The 22,933-nt window shown below is 35.4% G+C and overlaps 1 protein-coding gene across 10 annotated transcripts in view; it reads left to right on the plus strand.

Moving 5' to 3' along the window:
- The window catches only part of MTF2 (metal response element binding transcription factor 2), a 62,678-nt gene that overhangs the window by 36,477 nt on the left and 3,268 nt on the right, over nt 1-22,933 (plus strand). For 8 of the 10 annotated variants that reach the window (XM_002751106.7, XM_078332494.1, XM_035252166.3 and 5 more), the window contains 11 exons: nt 1,893-1,988; nt 2,215-2,315; nt 2,691-2,839; nt 5,545-5,640; nt 7,225-7,293; nt 8,120-8,243; nt 14,640-14,707; nt 16,660-16,830; nt 20,918-21,023; nt 21,142-21,194; nt 21,305-21,409. In XM_002751106.7, the coding sequence (XP_002751152.1) occupies nt 1,893-1,988; nt 2,215-2,315; nt 2,691-2,839; nt 5,545-5,640; nt 7,225-7,293; nt 8,120-8,243; nt 14,640-14,707; nt 16,660-16,830; nt 20,918-21,023; nt 21,142-21,194; nt 21,305-21,409 (1,138 nt within the window). The remainder of the gene's footprint in view (nt 1-1,892; nt 1,989-2,214; nt 2,316-2,690; nt 2,840-5,544; nt 5,641-7,224; nt 7,294-8,119; nt 8,244-14,639; nt 14,708-16,659; nt 16,831-20,917; nt 21,024-21,141; nt 21,195-21,304; nt 21,410-22,933) is intronic. The other 2 variants (XM_035252163.3, XM_017974944.4) reach the window with 2 other exon arrangements.

The raw sequence follows: 22,933 nt of genomic DNA on the forward strand, positions 1-22,933 counted from the left end.
AGCTATATAGGAAGGTTCTTGTAAACTTGATGGTTAAAAAATACACATATGTTTGATTTCACAAGTAAAAGTTAATTTCTAGCTTCCTCAGGATTGTTTCTTGGGTTACTACCCCCTTTTCTGAGGATTTACCTTCTCCTTCATTAGTCCAGGTAGTTACAGTGAGAGTCAGATCCGGCATCTACCTTAGGAGGGGCTGTCATTCCATTTACAGGGAATTGTAAATTTTCACGGAAAGTTCCCAGGCTTAATCTGGTTGCTCTCATGACCGGAACCGTAAATCCAGAAGCTATGGGAGGCCACCTTCAATAAGGTCTACCAAGAAGCAAACAGCTGGGTGCAGTGGCTTATGTCTGTAATCCCAGTGCTTTGGGAGGCAGAGGCAGACGCAGGAGGATTGCTCGAGCCCAGGAATTTGAGACCAGCTTGGGCAACATAGGGAGATCCTGTCTCTACAGAACAAAACAAAAAATAGCAGTCAGGCATGGTGGCACAAGCCTCTGGTTCCAGTTACTTCGGAGGCTGAGGTAAGAGCATTGCCTGGGCTTGGGAAGTTAAGGCTGCAGTGAGCTGTGACTGTGCCACTGTACTTCAGCCTGGATGGTACAGCAAGACCCTGTCTGAGGGGAAAATTAAAAGGAAGCAAGCAAAGCAAGAGAAAGAGGATGAGAGACCAAAACAAACAAATAGCGAAAATACAAAATACAGATCTCCACCCCCCAAAAAGAATAACAATTGGTAACCTATATGTCCAAGAGTAGAGTAATAATTAAGTAAATTGGGTTCTTTCCACTAGATATAATACTATGTGGCTATTGGAAGTTACAATTTTGAAAACTGGCTGTGTGAAAAATGCTTTTGATAGAAGAAATATTATATAGTATTGATGAAGCATCTTGTAGTGGAGAGAATATGGATTTTGGCACATCTCTGAATCCTAGTCTTGATGTTTTCTAAGGGGCTTTGGGTTAGTTACTTTCTCTGAGCCTCAGTTCTTCTCTATAAATAGTATATTCATAAGTTAGTTGTAGAATTAAGGAAAATATATCAAGAGCCTACACAATGCTTGGCTCATAGCTCAAAATTTTAGGTTTTCATTTTTATTATGTACGTAAAATGTGTGCATTGTGTGAATTTGACTTTATTGGAATAGACAAGATGAGAATACTGGAAATGATTGTGTGTTAGGGTAGTAAAATTGTATTTTAAATTTTGTATGTTTTTTTTTAGAATAAAAATGTTTAAGGAAGAAATGACTTACTTGTTCTGCTAAAACAATATAATTAATAATTGTAGGATCCTGAAATTTAGTTGCAATGGGATTTTGTTAGGGTGCATTATTGGATACTGTGTTATCAGATTGCAGAAGCTGGAGATTAAATAATTGGTGTTCAACCTGTTTAATAAATTGTAAAAGGAAATGCTCTGAATTCAGGGAGAAAGAGGTGTTTACATATCTTCCTTGCTGTTTTTTTAAAATTTCATAGTACTAGTTGTGTAGGATAAGTGAATACATGTACATGAATATATACATGTTCTGTAAAGCAGCTCTAGTATTCACAAACCTCCTCTACCTGCTGTTGTCCATTCCTCACCTCTACCTTCACCTTTGAGAGCGGGAATATGAAAAATGAGTAATAAGGGAAGCCGCCTGAGAGCAATTTAAATTATGCCTTCTGCCAAAAAACAGATTAAATTATGAAAGTAGACAGGCATCTTAAAGGTAGAAAGAACACAGAGCAGAGAGATACCATTTTGTGTACTTTGTCTTGTGAAGCATTGTGATCTACTTAGCATACATTGTCCATATGTGCTGCCCACTGAGTTATAATGGTAGTTTTGTTATATGGAATTTTTTATGACTGTTTTTTAATGTGTTTTAAATATTTTAGGAGCCACTGGAAGTGGGGAAATGGTCTGTACAATATGTCAAGAAGAGTATTCAGAAGCTCCCAATGAAATGGTTATATGTGACAAGTGTGGCCAAGGTAACGTTGATTTCTTTTAATCTTGGGGAAAAGTTGTTAGAAATTGAATGCCTATGTTGAAGATTAATGACTAAAAATACTTTATATTGATAATTTGAAATTATTATCCTGCTTATTAATTGTAAATATATTAATGTAGGAAATGATAATACTAAAATGCATTCTCGAAACTGTGTTGAAAGTATTAATGAAATAGAATTTGCTTTATGCTTTTTTTGATATTAAGGATATCATCAGTTGTGTCACACACCTCATATTGATTCCAGTGTGATTGATTCAGATGAAAAATGGCTCTGTCGACAGTGTGTTTTTGCAACAACAACAAAGGTATATTTTAAGTGTTTTGGGCTAAAGCCCTGATGGAATTTGTAAGACATTATCAACTTAATGATTGTGTACATTGGAAGTTTGTTTGAATGAAATGAGCAATGAATGCTAGGTGGAAAATGTTTATTTGACTAATGATACTTAATTGACTTTTTAAACAATGCTTTCACTTATTTGATGATAGCAATATAGGAATTGGTGCAGTAATTTGAAAGAAGAAAAGAAAAATAGAGATTATTATTAATCAGACAGTTTGTGATAAGGTAAAAGTTTGAAATGGAAACTTCTCCAAAAGTGTCAGAGTCGTTTTTAAAGTATAAAATTGTGTTTAAAAGTTTAGCCTTCACTCTTTCACATTTTTTTCTTCTATTGTAGAGGGGTGGTGCGCTTAAAAAAGGACCAAATGCCAAAGCACTGCAAGTCATGAAGCAGACATTACCCTATAGTGTGGCAGACCTTGAATGGGATGCAGGTCATAAAACCAATGTCCAGCAGTGTTACTGCTATTGTGGAGGCCCTGGAGAGTAAGTAAATAGAATTATGTAATTCCCCTTAAGTAATTTTTATTTGCTTGCCTTAGCTATTTTTCTTGATTATGCTGTGTGAGTGACAGTGAATCGCAACTGCATGAATACATCGGTGAAGAAAACCCGGGGGAAAATCCGTTATTTTCATCAAAAAATAATTCTCAACTAGTTTTTTATCATATCCACACATTAAAAAATCTTCTTATAAATCTTATATCCTGGAAACTTAAAGTGAATTAAAAATATTGTCATAAAGTTAGCTATTGAAGGAAAACATTTAATGCAGGGGCCCAGTATCAGTAGTTTCATTGGTTGTCATATTTAATGTGATTGACCATTTAGAAACTGTTATATTTAATTATAATTTGAATGGGAGAGTAAGAGACAAGTTTTTTTGTTTTTTTTTTTTAATGCAAAAGCAACATGGAACTTTTTCACAGTGATTTCTTCTACATATTTTCATTTCTTTCTTTTTTAAAATGATAGGGCACAGATTGTAGTACAGTGACATGATCATAACTCACTGCAGGATTGAACTTCTGGGATCAAATGATCCTCCTGCCTCAGCCTCCGAAGTAGCTAGGAGCACAGACATGTGCCACCACACCTGGCTAATGTTAAAAAGTATTTTTTTGTAGAGGCAGGTTTTTGCTATGTTGACCAGGCTGTTCTAAAACTCCTGGCCTCAAGCAATCCTCCCACCTCAGCCTCCCAAAGTGGGATGGGATTACAAGCCTGAGCCACCATACCTGGCCTGGAGTAGCACTTTTATTTTTTTCCAGAATTTTTTCTTTGCATGTGCAACTTGTTCAGCTGTTTGGTGCAAGAGGCCTAGCTTTTGGGATATCCTGGCTTTTGACATACCTTCCTAACGTTTGATTTTTGTAACTCTTTCTGAACACTTAGAGGACATTGTGAATTTTTTTTTTTTTTAAGAGAAGGGTTCTTGCTCTGTTACCTAGGCTGGAGTGCAGTGGCGTGGTTGTAGCTCATGGCAGCACTGAACTGGGCTCAAGCAATCCTCTCATCTCAGCCTCCTGAGGAGGTAGGACCACAGGCATGTACCACCACATCCAGCTAGTTTTTAAATTTTTTCGTGGAAATGGAATCTCTCTATTTGTCCATATTGGTCTCTAACTCCTGGCCTCAGGTGATTGTCCCGCCTTGGCCTCCCAAAGTGCTGGACTTACCAGCATGAGTCTCTGTGTCTGGCCTCCACCGTAAGATTATTAATTAGCCTAATTTCAATATTGTTGTATTTCAGGGAATAGGAAGCTTGGGGAGAGGGAGAGGGATGGGGAATGACTGGTTGGTAGTAGTCAGGAGGCATACAACATTCAGTGATTGAGTTTGCCATCTTATATGGGCATGGTTTGTGGTGGCCCAAAATAATTATTGTAGTAACATCGAAGACTACTGATCACCATGAAAGATGTAATATTAATAGTAATAAAAAAGTTTGAAATATGGGAATTTCCAAAATGTGACACAGATACAAGGTAAGCACATGTACCTGGAAAAATGGTGCTGATAGACTTAATCGAGGTATACCCCTACTTGGAAATGGTGACTTTTATTATTTTCAAATAAAGATAATCGTATCAAAACTACACATACTAGCCAAGTGTGGTGGTATGTGCCTGTATTTCCAGGTACTTGGGAGGCTAAAGTAGGAGGGTCACTTGATCCCTTGAGCCCTGAAGTCCAGCCTAATCTCAGTGTAGCAAGGTAGCCCTATCTCTTAAAACAAACAAACCCAAAATCCATTTACCAACTGAAAAGAGAAGATAATCTTTCTTAGATGAAGATTCAATTTTAGCATCTTAGCTTTCTCAAGCAGATCTATAGACCATATATGAAATACAGCTAAATCGGTCAAAAAGCCTTTATACCTGGTAGTCTTAGATTAGATTTATGATGTTAAGCAAGTTTATTAAATTGTTATATTCTTTTTATTATAGTTGACAAGAATAATAGAAACACAGTAAAGCTATAAAATGGAATGTTTATAACCTGAAAGCTGTCTAAGGCCATTTGATATTTGGGGCAAGCAACAATACCCCTGAGTCTGACCTCTCCTGGGGTTTAGAGAGTTGATGTGAAAAAAAGCCCAGAGGCTAGGCATGGTGGCTCACACGTGTAATCCCAGTACTTTGGAAGGCTGAGGCCAGAGGATCACCTGAGCCCAGGAATTGGAAACCAGCCAGGGCAACATAGGAGGACCCCAGTTCTGCTTAAAAAAAAAAATACTAGCTGAGCGTGGTGGTGCATGCCTGTGGTCCTGCCTACTTGGGAGGCTGAGGTGGGCGGGTTGCTTGAACTTGGGAGGTCGAGGCTGCATGAGCCATGGTGCACTCTAGCCTGGACAACATAGCAATACCCTGCCTCTTAAACAAAACAAAACACTTAGGCTTGTGTTTTAACAGAGCTCATTTAACTAGTGTAGGAGCCAGGCATTTTTGGCTAGATGTAGTAGTTGTATCTTTCAAGAGCTTTAATTTGATGAATCAAAGCGAGAAGAGAGATTAAATAGCTGGTATCATAAGCCTTTTTGGGAAAGGAAATATTTACAGTAAGTAAAGTAGAAGTGCGATACTATAATTAGAACAGTATTGTGGATTATGCCACTTTGTTGTTGTTTTTAAGAAATGAACCTTTTTCTTAAAACAGAAATTTTAATATTAACTTTTTTTTTTTAATAGCTGGTATTTAAAGATGCTACAGTGCTGCAAATGTAAGCAGTGGTTTCATGAGGCTTGTGTGCAATGCCTTCAAAAGCCAATGCTGTTTGGAGACAGGTGAGAAGGGCATTTGAACTTTACTGGCTGATTTTTATCTTTTTAATTGTGGTTATGTTTGCCACTTCAGATTTCTAAAGATAGTTTGAACAGTGATTGGTAAAAGTGTTGTCTCAGAGGGAAAATAATTGAATGATATACTTAATATATACATAAATGATATGAATTTTAATGATAATATATTATTAAATGTATTACATTAATGATATTACATTAAATGTAATACATAATTGAGTGATATGCTGAAAATATACATAATTTTTGTGCTTTTGGATTTTATTCCAGAAAGCTTTTAAGTATTGTCAGTAATTCCATTTGCTCCTGTTGACCCACAGTACTGTGAAGTATTCTCATTGAGGTTCCTTTAAAGAACTTCAGAGGACTGTTACTGCAGAGAAAAGACCACGGGCCTTGACACAACGTATATCTTAGAAATAAAGAATTTCTGGCCGGGCGTGGTGGCTCAAGCCTGTAATCCCAGCACTTTGGGAGGCCGAGGCAGGTGGATCACGAGGTCAAGAGATCGAGACCATCCTGGTCAACATGGTGAAACCCCATCTCTACTAAAAATACAAAAAATTAGCTGGGCATGGTGGTGCGTGCCTGTAATCCCAGCTACTCAGGAGGCTGAGGCAGGAGAATTGCCTGAACCCAGGAGGCGGAGGTTGCGGTGAGCCCAGATCTCACCATTGCACTCCAGCCTGGGTAACAAGAGCGAAACTCCATCTCAAAAAAAAAAGAAAGAATTTCTAAAAGCAGACTCAATGTACTTTCTATATTAGAAGAATGCAGAATAGTGCAGTGAACTCCAGGAACAAAAAGCTGGACCACTAAATTTGACATCTGAAAACCTGGGTTTAAATCTTGGCTTATGCCACTTAATTTTCTTTCTGACCTTAGGGAAGTCCACTTGTCTCTTTGGGCTTGTTTTATCAGGTTATTTTAAACATTAAATTAAATAATGTATATGGGGACAATCATCACAGTTGCTTGCACACAAAGGCTATTTGTAAGCTATGAGTACATGTGAGTCTGTCTATAAACTTTGAAGGTCTCCAGTGGTTTAAAAAAAAAGATCTTAGCTGGGCGCGGTGGCTCAAGCCTGTAATCCCAGCACTTTGGGAGGCCGAGGCGGGTGGATCATGAGGTCAAGAGATCGAGACCATCCTGGTCAACATGGTGAAACCCCGCCTCTACTAAAAATACAAAAAATTAGCTGGGCATGGTGGTGCGTGCCTGTAATCCCAGCTACTCAGGAGGCTGAGGCAGGAATTGCCTGAACCTAGGAGGCCGAGGTTGCGGTGAGCCGAGGTCACGCCATTGCACTCCAGCCTGGGTAACAAGAGCGAAACTCTGTCTCAAAAAAAAAAAAAGATCTTTCTCTTCACATATGAACTATTTCATTAGTTGTTATTGGAAAAGAATTTTCCTCAATCACAGATAGCGTTAAAATTTAAATTATATTTTGTTTTGATTATCAGTCTTTATATCAGCTGTAGGATATTCACTTGGTGAATATTAGCTATAATTTTTAAATAGTTTATCCCTGATTACTAAGTATAAAACTTTTGTTTTTTCCCTCAGATTTTATACGTTTATATGCTCTGTCTGCAGTTCTGGACCAGAATACCTCAAACGTCTACCATTACAGTGGTAAGTGTGGACTTTTCTGTTAGAAAAAAAAAAAGAAAAAAAAAACCATATTTTTAAACCTACAAGTTGAAACTTTCTATATGCATTTATTTGGCTTAAGTAAAAATGGGTTATTTATGTTTGGCTTTATTTCTTTTATTTATCCTCATGCCTGATACCATCTTCACTAAGTAATATCCACTTTTATTGCTAAATTAATAAGGCTATTCAGTGTTGAATGGCATAAATGTAACTTTCACACATCCTTTAGACCTTCAAAATTCTTACTCATATTTCCAGTTCTTTTGAACCTTCAGAAGAGCATGCAGTAGAAAAGAGATAGGTGTAACAAATATGCTAATTTCTGCTTCAGTATAATTCTTGTGTATTGGAAGTGCGATTAATTTTAGAGTTTTACTAATAAAATGCTTACAGTAAGTACTTAACGAATCTTTGTTGTAGTTTACATATTTTAGGAATAGATAGGATTTAACCCATGAATCAGATAGTTTGGTTAAGTATGGTATATTCTGTAGCTTGTATCCAGTAGTGAAAACACAAAAATCTTGATTCTAAGCTATATTTTGTTAAAGCCGTATCCTCTTTAATGCATTTTAGGAAGTAATTCATATATCTTCTAGTTTATGGTTGCTATTTCAGGATAAGTGAATGTCTAGTCACTATTTTCTAGTTATTTTCATATGTAGTGATTTATAGTATTGTGAATATGACTATCCACCTATATATTTCACTTTACATTTTAATTATTATTTTATTAAGAAACTGTGATTTCTTAACCATAACCAAAGACATTGTTTCTGTGTATTTGATTATTTTTGGATTCCAGGGTAGACATAGCACACCTATGCCTTTACAACCTAAGTGTTATTCATAAGAAGAAATACTTTGATTCTGAACTTGAGCTTATGACATACATTAATGAAAACTGGGATAGATTGCACCCTGGAGAGGTAGGTGGTCTGAGAACTACAGTGGCTACTTGTCTTTTTTGTTTTGTTTTGTTTTTGAAAAACAACTAAGTCACATGTATAAATCAGACAACTAAAGTAGAATTTTATTTTTAGTTCTGGGGTCAAATTAGTTAGGTACGGATATCAGAACCAGCCTTCTCATCCTCCTATTTGTTTGTTGCCTATTGCTCTGGGAATTTGTAGAAGGAAGTATATTATTTGATTCTTCCATTTTCCGAAGTGAAAATCATTGTAGTTAAAGATAGAAGGGAGGGAGAAATCTTTAGTATTGGATATCTTACTCATAGTTTAACCTCCTTTTCTTCTAAGTTTTCTATAAACTTATAGATATAACCAGCATTCTTTCTTCCTCTCTTGTTGGTACTCCTTTATATATCTCTGACTTGTAGGAATGGTGGGAATCTAATAATATTGTCAGAAAAATGAGTTGTAGAATGAAGCTGCCTGAGTAGAAGATTATCCCCTCTCATTCTGACATCTCATTTTGCTTCTCATTTATGAAATGTAACTACCTATCCTGGTTTACAAAGAGTCTTTTTTTAAAGGAATATAAAATTAATGTGTGTTCATTGAAGAAAATTTTGAAACTATTAAATAGCAGAAACAGAAAAGTAACTAGAATAAGTTTAAATAGTTAGGGACCTTATTTTTAGCATTTATTTAGAATTACTAAAATACACATTTTAACTACTTTAGGTTAAAAGCAAAAAATTTGTTTTATAATACATGGAATTTGATAAATATATCTTAGTCATGCATTTTTTTTTTTTAGGTAAAAACTTTGCAAATTCATTTGAAGTTTAGGAAGAATTCCTTGATTTGTAGGTTTGAGACATGAAGGACCGTCCTATTTCATATAAAATAGGATATCCAGGGACTTTTTGGGGGTTTATGGGATATCAGGGAGAACATAATGCATAATTTAGTTGGTAGTTTTATATTAAATCTAGGATATTATTGAAATTCAGTTTATATGTTTTGAATGTTACGTATTGGATTATCATACAAATTTTTGTTAAGTTTTCTGTTAAATAATTTTTTTTTAGATGACGTTTGAGAGAAAGTGAGTGATGTGTACATTTGATACCTTTTTTTTTGAGACAGAGTCTCTCTCTGTTGCCCATACTGGAGTGCAGTTGCATGATCTTGGCTCACTGCAACTTTCACCTCCCCAGGCTAAAGCGGTTCTCCTGCTTCAGCCTCCCCAGTAGCTGGGATTATTATAGGCACCTGCCACCACACCCGGCTAATTTTTGTATTTTTAGTAGAGATGGGGTTTCGCCATGTTGGCCAGACTGGTCTTGAACTCCTGACCTTAAGTGATTCCCCCACCTTGGACTCCCAAAGTGCTGAGATTACAGGCGTGAGCCACCATGCCTGGCCACATTTGGTAAATTTGAATAAACTGATTAGTAATCAAAAAGTAAGGAGTAAGGGATTAGTAGTGACCATAGTGCTTTTTATAATCATCTTAATATTTAATGCTATAATACATTTGTTTAAAAGTTCTAGCTGTTCTTTTAGCACTTCATATGCAGATATATATGTATACCTGTTAGTACATTGTATCCATTACATGATGAAATTCTGCAGTAGTTACTTGATATAGATATTGAGTGTATATATAATGTAAAAACTCGTTGTGTTTATTTCAAATGCTGTCATTTTTAATTTAAATTTTAGTGTTTAGATTTTATTTGAGAGGCTGGAATATAAGAAAATGAAGATCACATTTAGTATATTTTTCAAGAAAAGAGTTCAGTTTATGAATTTCAGGTGTCTCAGCTCCAACTGAACTTCTGAAACAGACTAGAAAAAATTCACTTCAGCAGTAATATGTATTTTTATTTCTGTAGCCTGTGAGGTAATGTCTTAGGAAAAAATTTTACTTTCTACATTTTGAGCCATCAAATTTATTAATAAAACAAGAGACTAATAATTTCTTATTGTTCTTTCTCTGAATGAAAATATTTATACTTCTTAGATTAGATATCTCATTCCAGACTGTGGTTATTGACACATTGAAGTTAAGGTTTCTAATTTTCTGTATTTAATATTTTTATACTATACTTATAATTGGATTTTAGGGTGAGTTTTTAATAATGAAGAGATGATAAAATTTATGCTGGTCTATAATGTTTATTCAGTGTTTTTCAGTTAGTTTACTTTCAAATGTTTGTGATTGATACAAAGAACATAATTAATGGGTCATCCAAAATTATTTGAATAGAAAACTTTTGATAAACTGAAAATGAATTGCAAATTGAATTTTGTTGCTATCCAAATTTAGGTCAACAAAAATTTCCTTTTGTTTATATTCTTGTTCTAAAGCTTATAAAATGCCATTAATTATTTTCAAAACATGGGAAGTAGTATATGGTAAATATAATGTTTATATTTTATAATTGAGTACCCTGGAGTACTTGAGTCATTTTGAACATCAGTTCTTCTTCATCTTTTTTTTTTTAAGAGACAGGGCCAGAGAGTCTCTCTCTCTCTCTATCTCTATCTCTCTTTTTTTTATTTCAAGAGTCTCTTATCCAGGCTGGAGTACAGTGGTACAGTCATACATAGCTCACTGAAGCCTTGAACTCCTGAGTTCAAGTGATCTTCCTACCTCAGCAATTCTTGTTATACCTAATAGAGAATATGTGATATAAGTACCTGCTCTAGAAATTTCTCCTCAAAAATGAAAAAAAACACAACAAAGCTTCTGATTTTAGTTTATCTAAAATGTGGAGTTTCCTTCCTCTTGCCACCAGATCAAAGAAAACAATTTTGTGATGATATAAGAAGTTGAGATTTTTTTTTATGACACTTTGCTTAGGAATATATATTGCATGACTAGGCAGTTACCCACATTTATTATTCCTGAACTTGGAATTATAATTAATTTTACATATGATGAGTCTAGCTATTGGTATTTGTTATTTTGGAAACCTAGTAAATACATATTTACTTTTGTAATTACTTGCTACAGTGGTATTCTGTTTTGTGTATTGTGTTTCTCCCCCCAACCCCTGCCTTTTTGTTTTATAAAGGAAGCACTGTGACTGTTTGATTTTAAAGACTTTTTTTTTTAATTTTAAAGAGCAGAATTAGGTTGTTCCTTCTGCCAGACATGCATTGTCTCCCCATTATCAACATCCCTCCACCATAGTGCTAGATTAGTTATAATTGTTGAAGCTACATTAATATGTCATTATCCAAAGCTGTAACTTCTTTTAATAATAAAAAGAAGTTTCAAAAACATTATGCTTTTGGAGATAGTATTCTTTCATACTGAAAAGGCAAACGTAACATTCATGTATCATTTTTGTCTTAGTTGACTATTGTATAGTATTTTATGAAAAGAAGCTAAAACTTTTGAACCATTTTAGAAGATAATGATAGTATTATACTGTTTCCTTATGTAGTTTTTGTACTTTTGGCTTGGTACTTACTGATTATCATATAGATCGAGTGTAGCTGTTTGAGGAGCTACTATATTTTAGATTATTTTCTTTGAGATAGTAAAAATACTTAACATTTGAAACCACAATAAACTTTCTTAAGGTTTTTATGTAAAATGAAGTCTCATCTATTTTATCAGATTGCTTTGGGGAGTTTAAAGTCAGATATTAGTACTTTTTATAATCTGCATATTGTCATTTGTCTTTAATTCTTAGTTATTTGAAATCCTAGTTCTGTAATAACCCACTTTTCATGGTCTTAAATTTTAGAAGCCCTGAGGTTGTTGGCAGAAGAATTTATTGAGTGCTACTTCACTTTTGAGGGAGATAGGGAGAAAAACAAAGATGACACTCAAGAAATACTGTGGTAGAAATGATATTAGAGGAAAATATATAATAGAGGTGGAATAATACTTATAAGTGGAAATTATAAGAAATCTGAACAACAATACTTTGGGGCTTTGAGTGTTAAAATTAACATATAGTATGAAGGTTAGCAACAAATTACCTAAACTGTTGGCATACTTAAGCCCAGTTGGCTTGAAACTTAATATTGGTAATTGAAAGGAAGAGTTACACTATAAGTATTAGTGTGAGATTAGTATCTGGAGAGGGAAGAGCAAAAAAAAAAAAATATTCTGTTGGAGATTTATATAATAAACCCCAAGGTCAGATGGAAGGCATAGAATATGATGCTCTCCTAATGTAGATTATCTGATTTACCCTATAATGGTTGTACTTTTAGTTTGCAAAACACTGAAAGGGGGTGGTCTTTGGCACTTTTATGGTAGTCAAAATATGCAGTTCTATGCAAAGTAGTCATGGAGTGCTGAAGGAACTTAATGGATAAAATTTCTGAGAAATTGTAAGGAGTAAATACCAAAACGTGGGTTTTAGAAATTAGGAAGTCATTTTGCTATTGACTCAGCGAAATTGTAGAGCATATTTTTCATGTATATGGTTTGTGAAGATTTAAAAGGCAATAAGGAAAATCTCTTATTAGAATAAATCATGTTAAATACCCTTGGTTTCTTTTTTGATATGATTAGCAACACTGGTTTGTCAGTGGTTTTTTTGATAGGGTTAGCAAACACTGGTTTGGGCATGTGAACTGGTTAAAATAAAAACTAAATGGATTTGTAACTAATTGAAAAACAGCAAAGTTGGTGCTTTGGAAACCTTCTTGAAGGAGACTAATGGAGGGCCATAGGGGTTCTGTCTTTGTCTTCAATTCTAGAAGGATGACAGAATCAAGAGAAAAGATGATCTGGAACATTGAGCTGAAAACAAGATCAATTAACAGGAGTTAATTGATCTTATAAAATTCTGCTTTAGCCATAAACACAAACAGTACATGGGTATGATAGGGGATACTCAATTTGATAGCAGTTCGTCTGATAAAATTTCACAGTTGGGGTGGGGAAGGGGGACCAGGAAGAAGACAGAGTTAGTTAAAAGTTTAATATGAAATAACCATTTGATGTAGCTATTAAAAATTTTAAGTTACTCTTATAGTTAGACATGATAGTTGCATTCAGATATTTGAAGAGCTGTCTTGTAAAAGAGGGAATGGAAGAGCTCCAGGGAGGAAGGTTTTGTCCACCTATGGAATGGGCTTCTTTAGTCAGTACCTTATTATCAGCTTTTGTCAGCGGCAGTAATTAAGCCAAGGTTGAAGAAATATCTCTACTGTAAAAGAGATTGCAATGTTAGTGGAAGACTGAAATGGATCTAGGGTCTCATTCAAGCTTTAAAGTTGGATTCTATTATTCCTCCTTAAAAATAGAAATTCTCTATCATTGGACTCTTCAGAAATTACAGTGGAAGGTTTGATAGAGAGGAATGAGTACTTAACTCCTATTTCACGTTTTTTAAGCACTCAGCATATTGGCACGCAGTGGGCTCTCAGTGAATGGAGAATTAATGGACTTAACACTTGACTTCAGGTTCTAGTTCTCTCACCAACTAGATAGGTGAATTTTAGCAGTTTTAACCTTAACATTTGTTAACTCGTGTAAAATAGAGTTGGAGTAGATGACTTACAAGTTTTTTTCTAGCTCCGGCATTCTATTTGGCAGATTTGTTTTTTTTCTCACTTAAAAGCAGTTCTGAGGCTTGGGAGTTTGAACTGGTAAAGAACATATTGGCTGTAATTTTGAAAGTCAATTGTGACATTTTGGAAGCAGCATTTTTTTTAAGGTCTTCATAGCATTAATTCAGGATGGTCCTTTTAAAATTTAGATTTTTTTGCTAATGGGCCCTAGTAAAGAAGAGGCAGAAAGTTCTCTGAGTAAAGCCCTATTGGAACAAAATGGCTTTTTTTGTAGAATTAAATATTTAGATTTTAAAATGGTTTGTTATGATGAAAAATTACTGAGCCATTTAGAGCTGGCTAAAGTCTATAATTGTTATGAAAATAAAATCTCTCAATTTTATAGTATTCTAAAAAATTATAGAGCTTATTGGTTTATGCGAATATTAGAGATACTGGGAAATGGCATGTTTCTTACTACTTTTTGTACTCGTTCCTATTGATATCTGTTAGGAACTTTTATGGTAAATATGAAAATCTAATATTGTATTTCCCCAGGTTACAGAATTAAAAAAAATAATAATAATACAATCCCATTTTTGTAGTGTTTTACAGTTTATAGAATCTTCATAAACATATCATTGGATTAATATAATGAACAAGTGATGAGTGTAGGATTTATACTTGCCTTTTTATAGATGAAAAAATAAGCCTTGAGAAGTTAAATGGCCATAGGTCATATGAGTAGTCAGTGAGGATTTGAAATTAGAACTTAGATCTGACTACCAATCAGTACAGTTTTTCTCTGCATCACATTGCCTCTGTCTAGCACCTGTATATTACTAATTGATGAAATTGTAGTACGTTAAATTGTTTCTTGATACTTCACAGCTGGCAGACACACCAAAATCTGAAAGATATGAGCATGTTCTGGAGGCATTAAATGATTACAAGACCATGTAAGTTGATTTATTTTATGTATCCCTATGAGGGAGACATTTAGTAAGTATAAGGAATAATGGCATTGTTTAAGAATTTGGGATTGGTGTATAGAACAAGTACATACTATTTTAAACTTTTTAATGTCCTATTCTATTTTAGTTAGATTAAAGTAGTGATTCTCAAAGATTGGAGAAGGAGGAGTAATCCTTCTCCTGGGAATGGTGGGTGGGAGGCATATTAGTATCTTGGGGAGAATTTAGCTTGTTCCTTTGAAAAAGCATATTCAATAATAACTTCCTTCTATCATGTGATCTACTGAAAGTAAAATAAAATCTTGTTAGCTGATGGGAATATTGTTAGCTGGAGAGAATATTGTAAGGAATATGGGTTTTTAAAATGAGATCTATGATTATAATATTAGTTATTGCCATTAGTCATAGAAAAGTAATATTTCTAGCTGAGTGGTCTAAGATAATTAAGTGCTATTATTTGATATGTTCTCATACAGATCTACAGATCTCCCCCCATTTTTACTTTTTTAACTCAGCACTATAACTAGGATTCCCCTCTTTTTAAAACAATATATCTACATTTTTTAGAAACATTTTTAAATGCAACAGAAATTTTATACATATATGTGTTGACTCCAGTAAAGTATTAAATTATATTATAAAATTTTTGTTTGCAGTAAGTTGCTGTTTTGAATTTGACAGTATTTCCTCATTAAATAATGTAATTACTAGTGGCTAGCTAGATCTTCAGTCCAGCTCAAAAAGTCATGAGGTACCTAATATGACCTTGAAGTAAAATAAAAAGGAAAAAAGACTGTAAAAAAAAGTCATGAGGTACCTGAACAGTTATTGTGCTGGTAAAAATATTTCATGGGACAGTGAATTCTGAATTTCAACTTACGGTGCCAGAAATACCTCTGTTCATGTTATGGTAGAAATGGGGGCTCCCCTTTCTTAAAACTGCCAAAAAGTAGAACATTTTGGCTGGGCACCATGGCACATGCCTGTAATCCTAGCACTTTGGGAGGCCGAGGTGGGCAGATCACCTGAGGTTAGGAGTTTGAGAGTATCCTGGCCAACATGGTGAAACCCTGTCTCTACTAAAAATATGAAAATAGCCGGGCAGGGTGGTGTGCGTCTGTAGTCCCAGCTACTCAGGAGGCTGAAGCAGGAGAATCATTTGAACCTGGGAGGCAGAAGTTGCAGTGAACCTAGAATTGCACCACTGCACTCCAGCCTGGGCGACAGAGCGAGACTATGTCTCAAAAAAAAAAAAAAAAAAAGAAGGGTATAGGACATTCTAAACAATCGATGGAGATTCTGGTGGCCAGGCAAGTTTTAGTAGAGCTGAGGTAAATGGAGGTGCTTGGGAATAAGGACCATAAAGACTTAAAAGAAAGTTCTAAGGAGCTTATTTTACAGAGGCCCAAGTCCACAGTGCACTAACATAACCCTTTGCCCCGGGTTATTTCCATTTCTGGATCTGGCACTCCAGATGGGCCTCTAGGATTTATCTCCTACTTTCTTTTCCAATGCTATCACCTGTTATTTCTGACTAAGGTTTCTCTCCTTATAAATCCACTTTGAGATAGAATTCTTTTTTTTCCTAAACCCCTTTTGAGATATTTCTAACAGACGACACTAAATATGGGGAAGCATATTGGGACTAAAAATATACCATTCTTTGTTCTTTCTTCCTTTAAAAAGTTAGTTGCCATGTTTAAAGAGAAAAGTGGACATGTGCTCTTTTCCTTTCCAGTCCTATCCCTTTCTCCCCATCATATCCTACTGTAGACTGGCTCTGGAGCACATAAGAATCAAGGAGAGAAAGGGGAAATGAATTTTTGTAGTATTGGGTGGGCTTTCAAGTATAAGGGCCTTATAAAGTTGTAAGTTAGGGTCTACTGTGTGTATGTGTTCAGTTTTTAAAATTTTAGTTAATTTTTTTAAAAATTTAGGTTTATGTCTGGGAAAGAAATAAAGAAGAAGAAGCATTTGTTTGGGTTGCGAATTCGTGTTCCTCCTGTGCCACCAAATGTGGCTTTCAAAGCAGAGAAAGAACCTGAAGGAACATCTCATGAATTTAAAATTAAAGGCAGAAAGGCATCCAAACCTATATCTGATTCAAGGTAAAAGTTGATCTGTGGCTTAGTTTTTCTCTTTAGCTTATTTGTATCTAAAAATGTATGTTATTTAGTCTCCTTAGTATATTTGAAAATACAAGTGGCAGTTACTCTGAATTTATTTTTGTTTTTGGTCTATAATATCTTGCTTAGACAAGGTACAAAGAGTTAATGCCAGAGGCTCGTTTGTTATGTTAGGTCTTTGGATTTCCAGGAATAGACTCTATTGATTTTGTTAGCAAACAGCTTGAGTACTAGCCTATTTGTTCACTTTTCATTCATTCATTCATTCATTCATTCAATCATTCAATCATTCAGCACAGTTTTCAAGTGCCTTATTATCTAAGTGCTAGGGAGTACAATGACGAATTTTCCTTCTGCCCTGATGGGGTTTACATTCTATTGGGGAACAAAGGTGATAAAACATGTAAAATAATTATAGATTATGCTAGTGCCTTTTAGGATGGCATATTGTTTTAGACTTTACTATGGATAGAGATGGGACCTTTGCACTTTAACAATGAGGCTTAAGGAAGGACTGTTTAAGTTAATATTTAAATTGAGACTTAATGAGAATGATACAACAGTATAAAAAGCAAAGGGAAAAACTACTTCATCTAGCAGAAATAACAAGTGCAAAGCGTTTGAAACATATTTTAGGAACTCAAAGGAGACTGGTGTGGTGTAAATGAGGATGAGAGAGTAGCATCAGGTACTGGTAAGATTAGGTGGGGCTTGATCCTGTGTAGGGTCTTGTAGGTCTTAAAAGGAGTTTGGGTTGTTTTCTAAGAATAATGGAGAGGCATTTAAGGGATTTAATTATCTTTTAAAAATACTCGGCCAGGTGCAGTGGCTCATGCCTATGTTCTCAGCACTTTGGGAGGCCGAGGCAGTCGGGTAGATCACCTGAGGTCAGGAGTTTGAGACCAGCCTGACCAAATGTGGTGAAACCCTGTCTCTACTGAAATGACAAAAGTTAGCTGGGCATGGTGGCGTACAATTGTAGTCCCAGCTACTCTGGAGGTTGAGGCAGGAAATTCGCTTGAACCTGGAAGGCGGAGGTTGCAGTGAGCTGAGATCGTGCCACTGCACTCCAGCCCGGGCAACCGAGCAAGACTCCATCTCAAAAAAAAAAAAAATTCTTCAGTAAGAATAAAAGCAGGAGAAAATTAAGACTCAATTGTCTAGGTGAGAGATAGATGATATGAGGGCTTGTGCAGAGGTAGGCGGTAACATTCAAATGGAGAGAAAACAGATTTGAGATCTTTATTGGAGGTAGAATTAATTGGATTTGCTAGTGAATTAAATTTCTGAAAGTAAAGAAAAAAATCAAATAATGCCCAGATTTCTGCCTTGAGCAACTGGTGGGTGGTGGTGTCTGTTAACCAAGGTCTGGAAGAACAGATTTTGGTATGATAAATGAAGGATTCTTCTAATTCATATTCATTGAATTTGAGATTCTTATGAGGGATACACACACACACACACTCTCTCTCTCTCTCTCTCTCTCTCTCTCTCTCTCTCTCTCTCTCTCACCATACACACAGAATGATGTGAAATACAGACAATTGGATGTGTAATTCAGGAGCTCCTAGGAGAGGTCTGGGCAGGCAATACAAATTTGGAAACTGATTGATAAAGCCATGAGAATGAGTGAAATTACCAAGGGAGCAAGTAGAGAGAGAAGAAAAGGTGGTCTGGGATCATGTTCTGATATCATTTATAAATTGGGAAGAGGTGAAATAAGCAAAGGAGACTAAAAAAGAATGATCAATGAGATGGGAGGAAACCAGGAAGGTTTGGTGTCATGACAACCAAAACAAAGGGAGTGTTTTAAGAAAGATAGGTATATTAAAGTGTATTGAATGCTAATGAGAGATAGATTAAAATGAGAGACAAGTATATTTATTGCCTAAGGTAACATTTTGTAACATTTTGTTAGTGACCTTGACAAAAGGAATTTCTTTGAAGTAGTTCAGATAGAAACCAGATAGGACTGGATGGACATATGACTGAATCCAGCATTGCCCAATTTACATGTCAAAACTGGGTTTCTACATATGAGGGACACAGGCAGATTGAAAATAATAACAGTAGTAAAGGAAAGGAGGAAAATAGGAAACTATCTTGAAGAATTTTGAATGAGAGGGGAGAAAATGGAAAGGGTATATGTCATTAACACCCAGAAGTTTTCCTATACAGGGAGGCAGACAATGGAATGGCAGCTGAAGAGGAGGATGGGACTAGTCAAATCATGGTTTTTAAAAATAGACGGAGATAGTTGAAACCTGTTTTTGTGTGTTAGTAGGAACGATCCAGTGGAGAAGAGGAAATTGGTGTAGGAGAGTAGAAGCCAAGAGAAGGGCTGTAGAGCCTAAAGGTGGGACTGTCCTTTTCTAGAAGGAGAAACATCCTTCTGTTGAAATGGGGTGAAAGAGAAAATGGGTACAGATGGTAGTTCTGTTATAGATTGGGCAGTTGGAAGTTCTTGCCTGGTAGCCTCTATTTTCTCCATGAAATATAAGGCAGAGATAGATGAGAGGACTGTACAGAGAGGGGAATTTAAGGGTAAATTAAAGGTATGGAATAGTCATCTTGGAGATAAGGAGAATGTAATTACAAAGCCTTGACAATGAAGTTTGTAAGAAAGTAGCTACTATTTAAGTTTTCTTTCCTGAAGAAAAGAATGCTTTTTATTCCTATCACTTTTCAGATTTTGTCACTGAAATCCTTTGCTAGCCATTTGGCCATATTATGAATCAGAAAAAAGAATTGCACAAGCTTTTTCATTTCTATCATGATTGCGATAGGATGTTCTCTCTGTGGTGGCTATCAGGTCATCTGATGCCACCAGATAAGGATTCAGCTGCTTTCTTAAAGGCATCCTCAGTTCCCTCTGGACCTTGTGTATAAGTTGGTCCTTTTACTCTGCGATTACTTTCTTTAGTCCAGGAGTCCTTTTTAAATACTATGTTGATCATTTTACAAAAGAAATGGATATCCCATCCATCTTTCTCTTGAGACTTTTGATTATAGCGTCTGGTTCTGTTTTTTCCTTTTAGTTTCCCTACTTCTCCTTCCTCATACTTCTGCCTCCCTGACCGTGTTTGGCCTGGGATAAGTTTTTTTTCCTACTTTCTGCGTTCGTCTCTTTCTAGCCTATTATAGTGTTCTTTTTTTCTCTTCTTAGTTGAATTCTCCTGGACAATTTCCTCATAGCCCTCACTCCATTTTATTAGCTTGCTTGTATACACATTTGTCACTTTCTAACTATATTGTGAACGCTTTAGCACAGAGAACACCTTTGTATCCATATTATCTAATGTCATCTTTATATGGTAGCTACTGTTGAATAGATGAAGTAGATATTCTTTCTATATATGTTTTTTCTTTTTTTTTTCCTATTAGAGTGTCTTTGCCTGTGGCACTTTTTTCCTTCCTATTCCTTATTATTTGACTTTATGTTTCAAAAATGGTTTTCTAGGCTTTTCTGATTTTTCCCTTTGAATGATTCCCTGAGAATATGAAGGATTTCTTACTCCTTTATCCTTTCCGTCTGCCACTCTGGGCTTCATTCTCTTTCTGATAGTGTAATTCAAGAATCTAAATATATATCTAAAGGCAGTATTTATTAATAGCTACTACAATTTTAACATTGATACTTCTTGACTCCATTAGGTTAACTGCTAAATTCATAGTCATTTTTAGTAGTAAATCCTTGAAACAGCCTCCAAGTTATAACAACCCCAAATTAAACTATATAATTGAGCTTTTAGGAAAGTTTTGAAATCTTCCATCCAGTATAATTGTCTGTTTTTTGTTGTTGTTTTTAAGTCTTTAGGTGGTATATATTGTTTAGAATTACATTAAAGAGGACTTTAAAAAAAAACCTTTTGTAATGTAAATATTTATTTAAATTAGAATATATTATCTATGCACTTAACTAAACTTGTGGATTCAACTTATATTTATTTTTTATATTACCATTAATATAAAATAATAAAATATATGTATATGTCTAGTTACATACATAGAATCATTGTCTTTGTTTTCTTTATGCAGAGATTAAATGCATAATGGTTTTCCATTTCAGGGAAGTAAGCAATGGCATAGAAAAAAAAGGAAAGAAAAAATCTGTAGGTCGTCCACCTGGCCCATATACAAGAAAAATGATTCAAAAAACTGCTGAGCCACTTTTGGTAAGAGGATATGTTGGTATATGTTCTCAAGAAGAAGGATGCATGAAATTACTGAGAAGCTAGTATTTTTTCAGCTTACTTTAGAAACATGCTTTAAGTATATGTTTTTATTTTACAGGATAAGGAATCAGTTTCAGAAAATCCTACTTTGGATTTACCTTGCTCTATAGGGTAAATAGAAAGTTACTTTCTTCTTTTCTAGGTTTTTTCTTTTGAGTGAGTATTAAAATTTTATTTGTTATATAATATAGTTGTTAACCATTTAAATTCTTTTGTCTAAGGAGAACTGAGGGTACTGCACATTCATCCAATACCTCAGATGTGGATTTCACGGGTGCTTCCAGTGCAAAAGAAACTACCTCGCCTAGCATTTCCAGGCATTATGGGTAGATATTTTATGTTCTTACTTTGTTTTACTATTTTTTTCTAGATTCCTTTTCTTTGTAAAGTATTGATTGAATAATTTTTTAGCAATTGAAAGTGATGCAAGTTGTGTCTGCAGCTTTTTGAGAGGTAATTCATATGTACATCCCATTAGTTGTTAATATTCATTTGAATATTTTTGCTTTCTAGAGTATAAACATTATATTTTTCAAGTTTGTATGGAAATTGGCTGTGTACACAGAGAAAGAGTATACTACTGTTTAGAAGCTGTGCTCGTTAGGCTTTTTAATGCCTAACACACGAGTGTGCTTTGCTTTAGGAGGATTTGATATCTATTTTTTTCTTTTTAAGAGACAGAGTCTCACTCTGTTGCCCAGGCTAGAGTGAGGTGGCACAGTCATGGCTCATTGCAGCCTCAACATCTTGGCTTCAAAAAATCCTCCCACAGCCTCTCTAGTGGCTGGGACTATAGACTGTGCCACCACACCTATAATTTTTTGTAGAGATGGTTTTGCTAAGTTGCCCAGGCTAGTCTTGAACTCCTGGCCTTAAGTGATCCTCCTGTGTTGGCATTCTGAAGTGCTGGGATTATACACGTGAGCCACTGCAGCTGGTCAAGATTCGATTGGAAAAAAAAGGTCAGAATCAGACACCTAAATCCTTTTGTCCACGAAATGATTTTGAACTCTGGATTTTTATCAATAGCAGACTCCCCTCTGATATCTTATTTAACCCAGCTCTTCAGAAGGACAACAATTTTCTTTCTTTCTTTTTTTTTTTTTTTTGAGACAGTCTCTCTCTGTCACTCAGGCTGGAGTGCAGTAGAATGATCTCGACTCACTACAACCTCCATCTCTCAGGTTCAAGCAATTCTCACGCCTCAGCCTCCCAGGTAGCTGGGATTACAGGTGTGCACCACCATGCCCAGCTAATTTTTTGTATTTTTAGTAGAAATGGAGTTTCACCATGTTGGCCAGGCAGGTCTCGAACTCCTAATCACAAGTGATCCACCCACCTCGGCCTCCCAAAGTGTTGGCATTACAGGCGTGAGCCACTTCGCCCAGGCATGACAACTTTTTTCTAAAGCACATCATGTCAGGTATGAAAAGTTTAGTCTATTTGGGGTCAGAGCTATTATTTTCAAGTTTTATACTTTGTTCTGTTTAAAGTTTGTTCATAATTCGAAAACTGCTGTTGTAAATTATGCCAAATTCTACATTAAATGCTTAAAGTGTAACCCATTTATTAATGAATTCTGAATAATTGACCTTTTTTTTCGGCCTGTTACTAGGTACTCTGCTAAGCTTTTTACATATATTGTCTTATTCTTAAAACAATTTTTTGGCTGGGTATGGTGGCTTGTGCCTATAATCCCAGCACTTTGGGAGGCCAAGGCAGGAGGATTGCTTGAGGCAAGATTTGGAGATGAGACGTAGTGACACCCCATCCCTACAAAAGAAATAAAAATTAGCTGGATGTAGGGGCACTGTCTGTAGTCCTACATAGTCAGGAGGCTGAGGTGGAGG

The sequence above is a fragment of the Callithrix jacchus genome, chromosome 7 (assembly GCF_049354715.1).
Source record: "Callithrix jacchus isolate 240 chromosome 7, calJac240_pri, whole genome shotgun sequence".
Taxonomy (NCBI): Eukaryota; Metazoa; Chordata; class Mammalia; order Primates; family Cebidae; genus Callithrix; species Callithrix jacchus.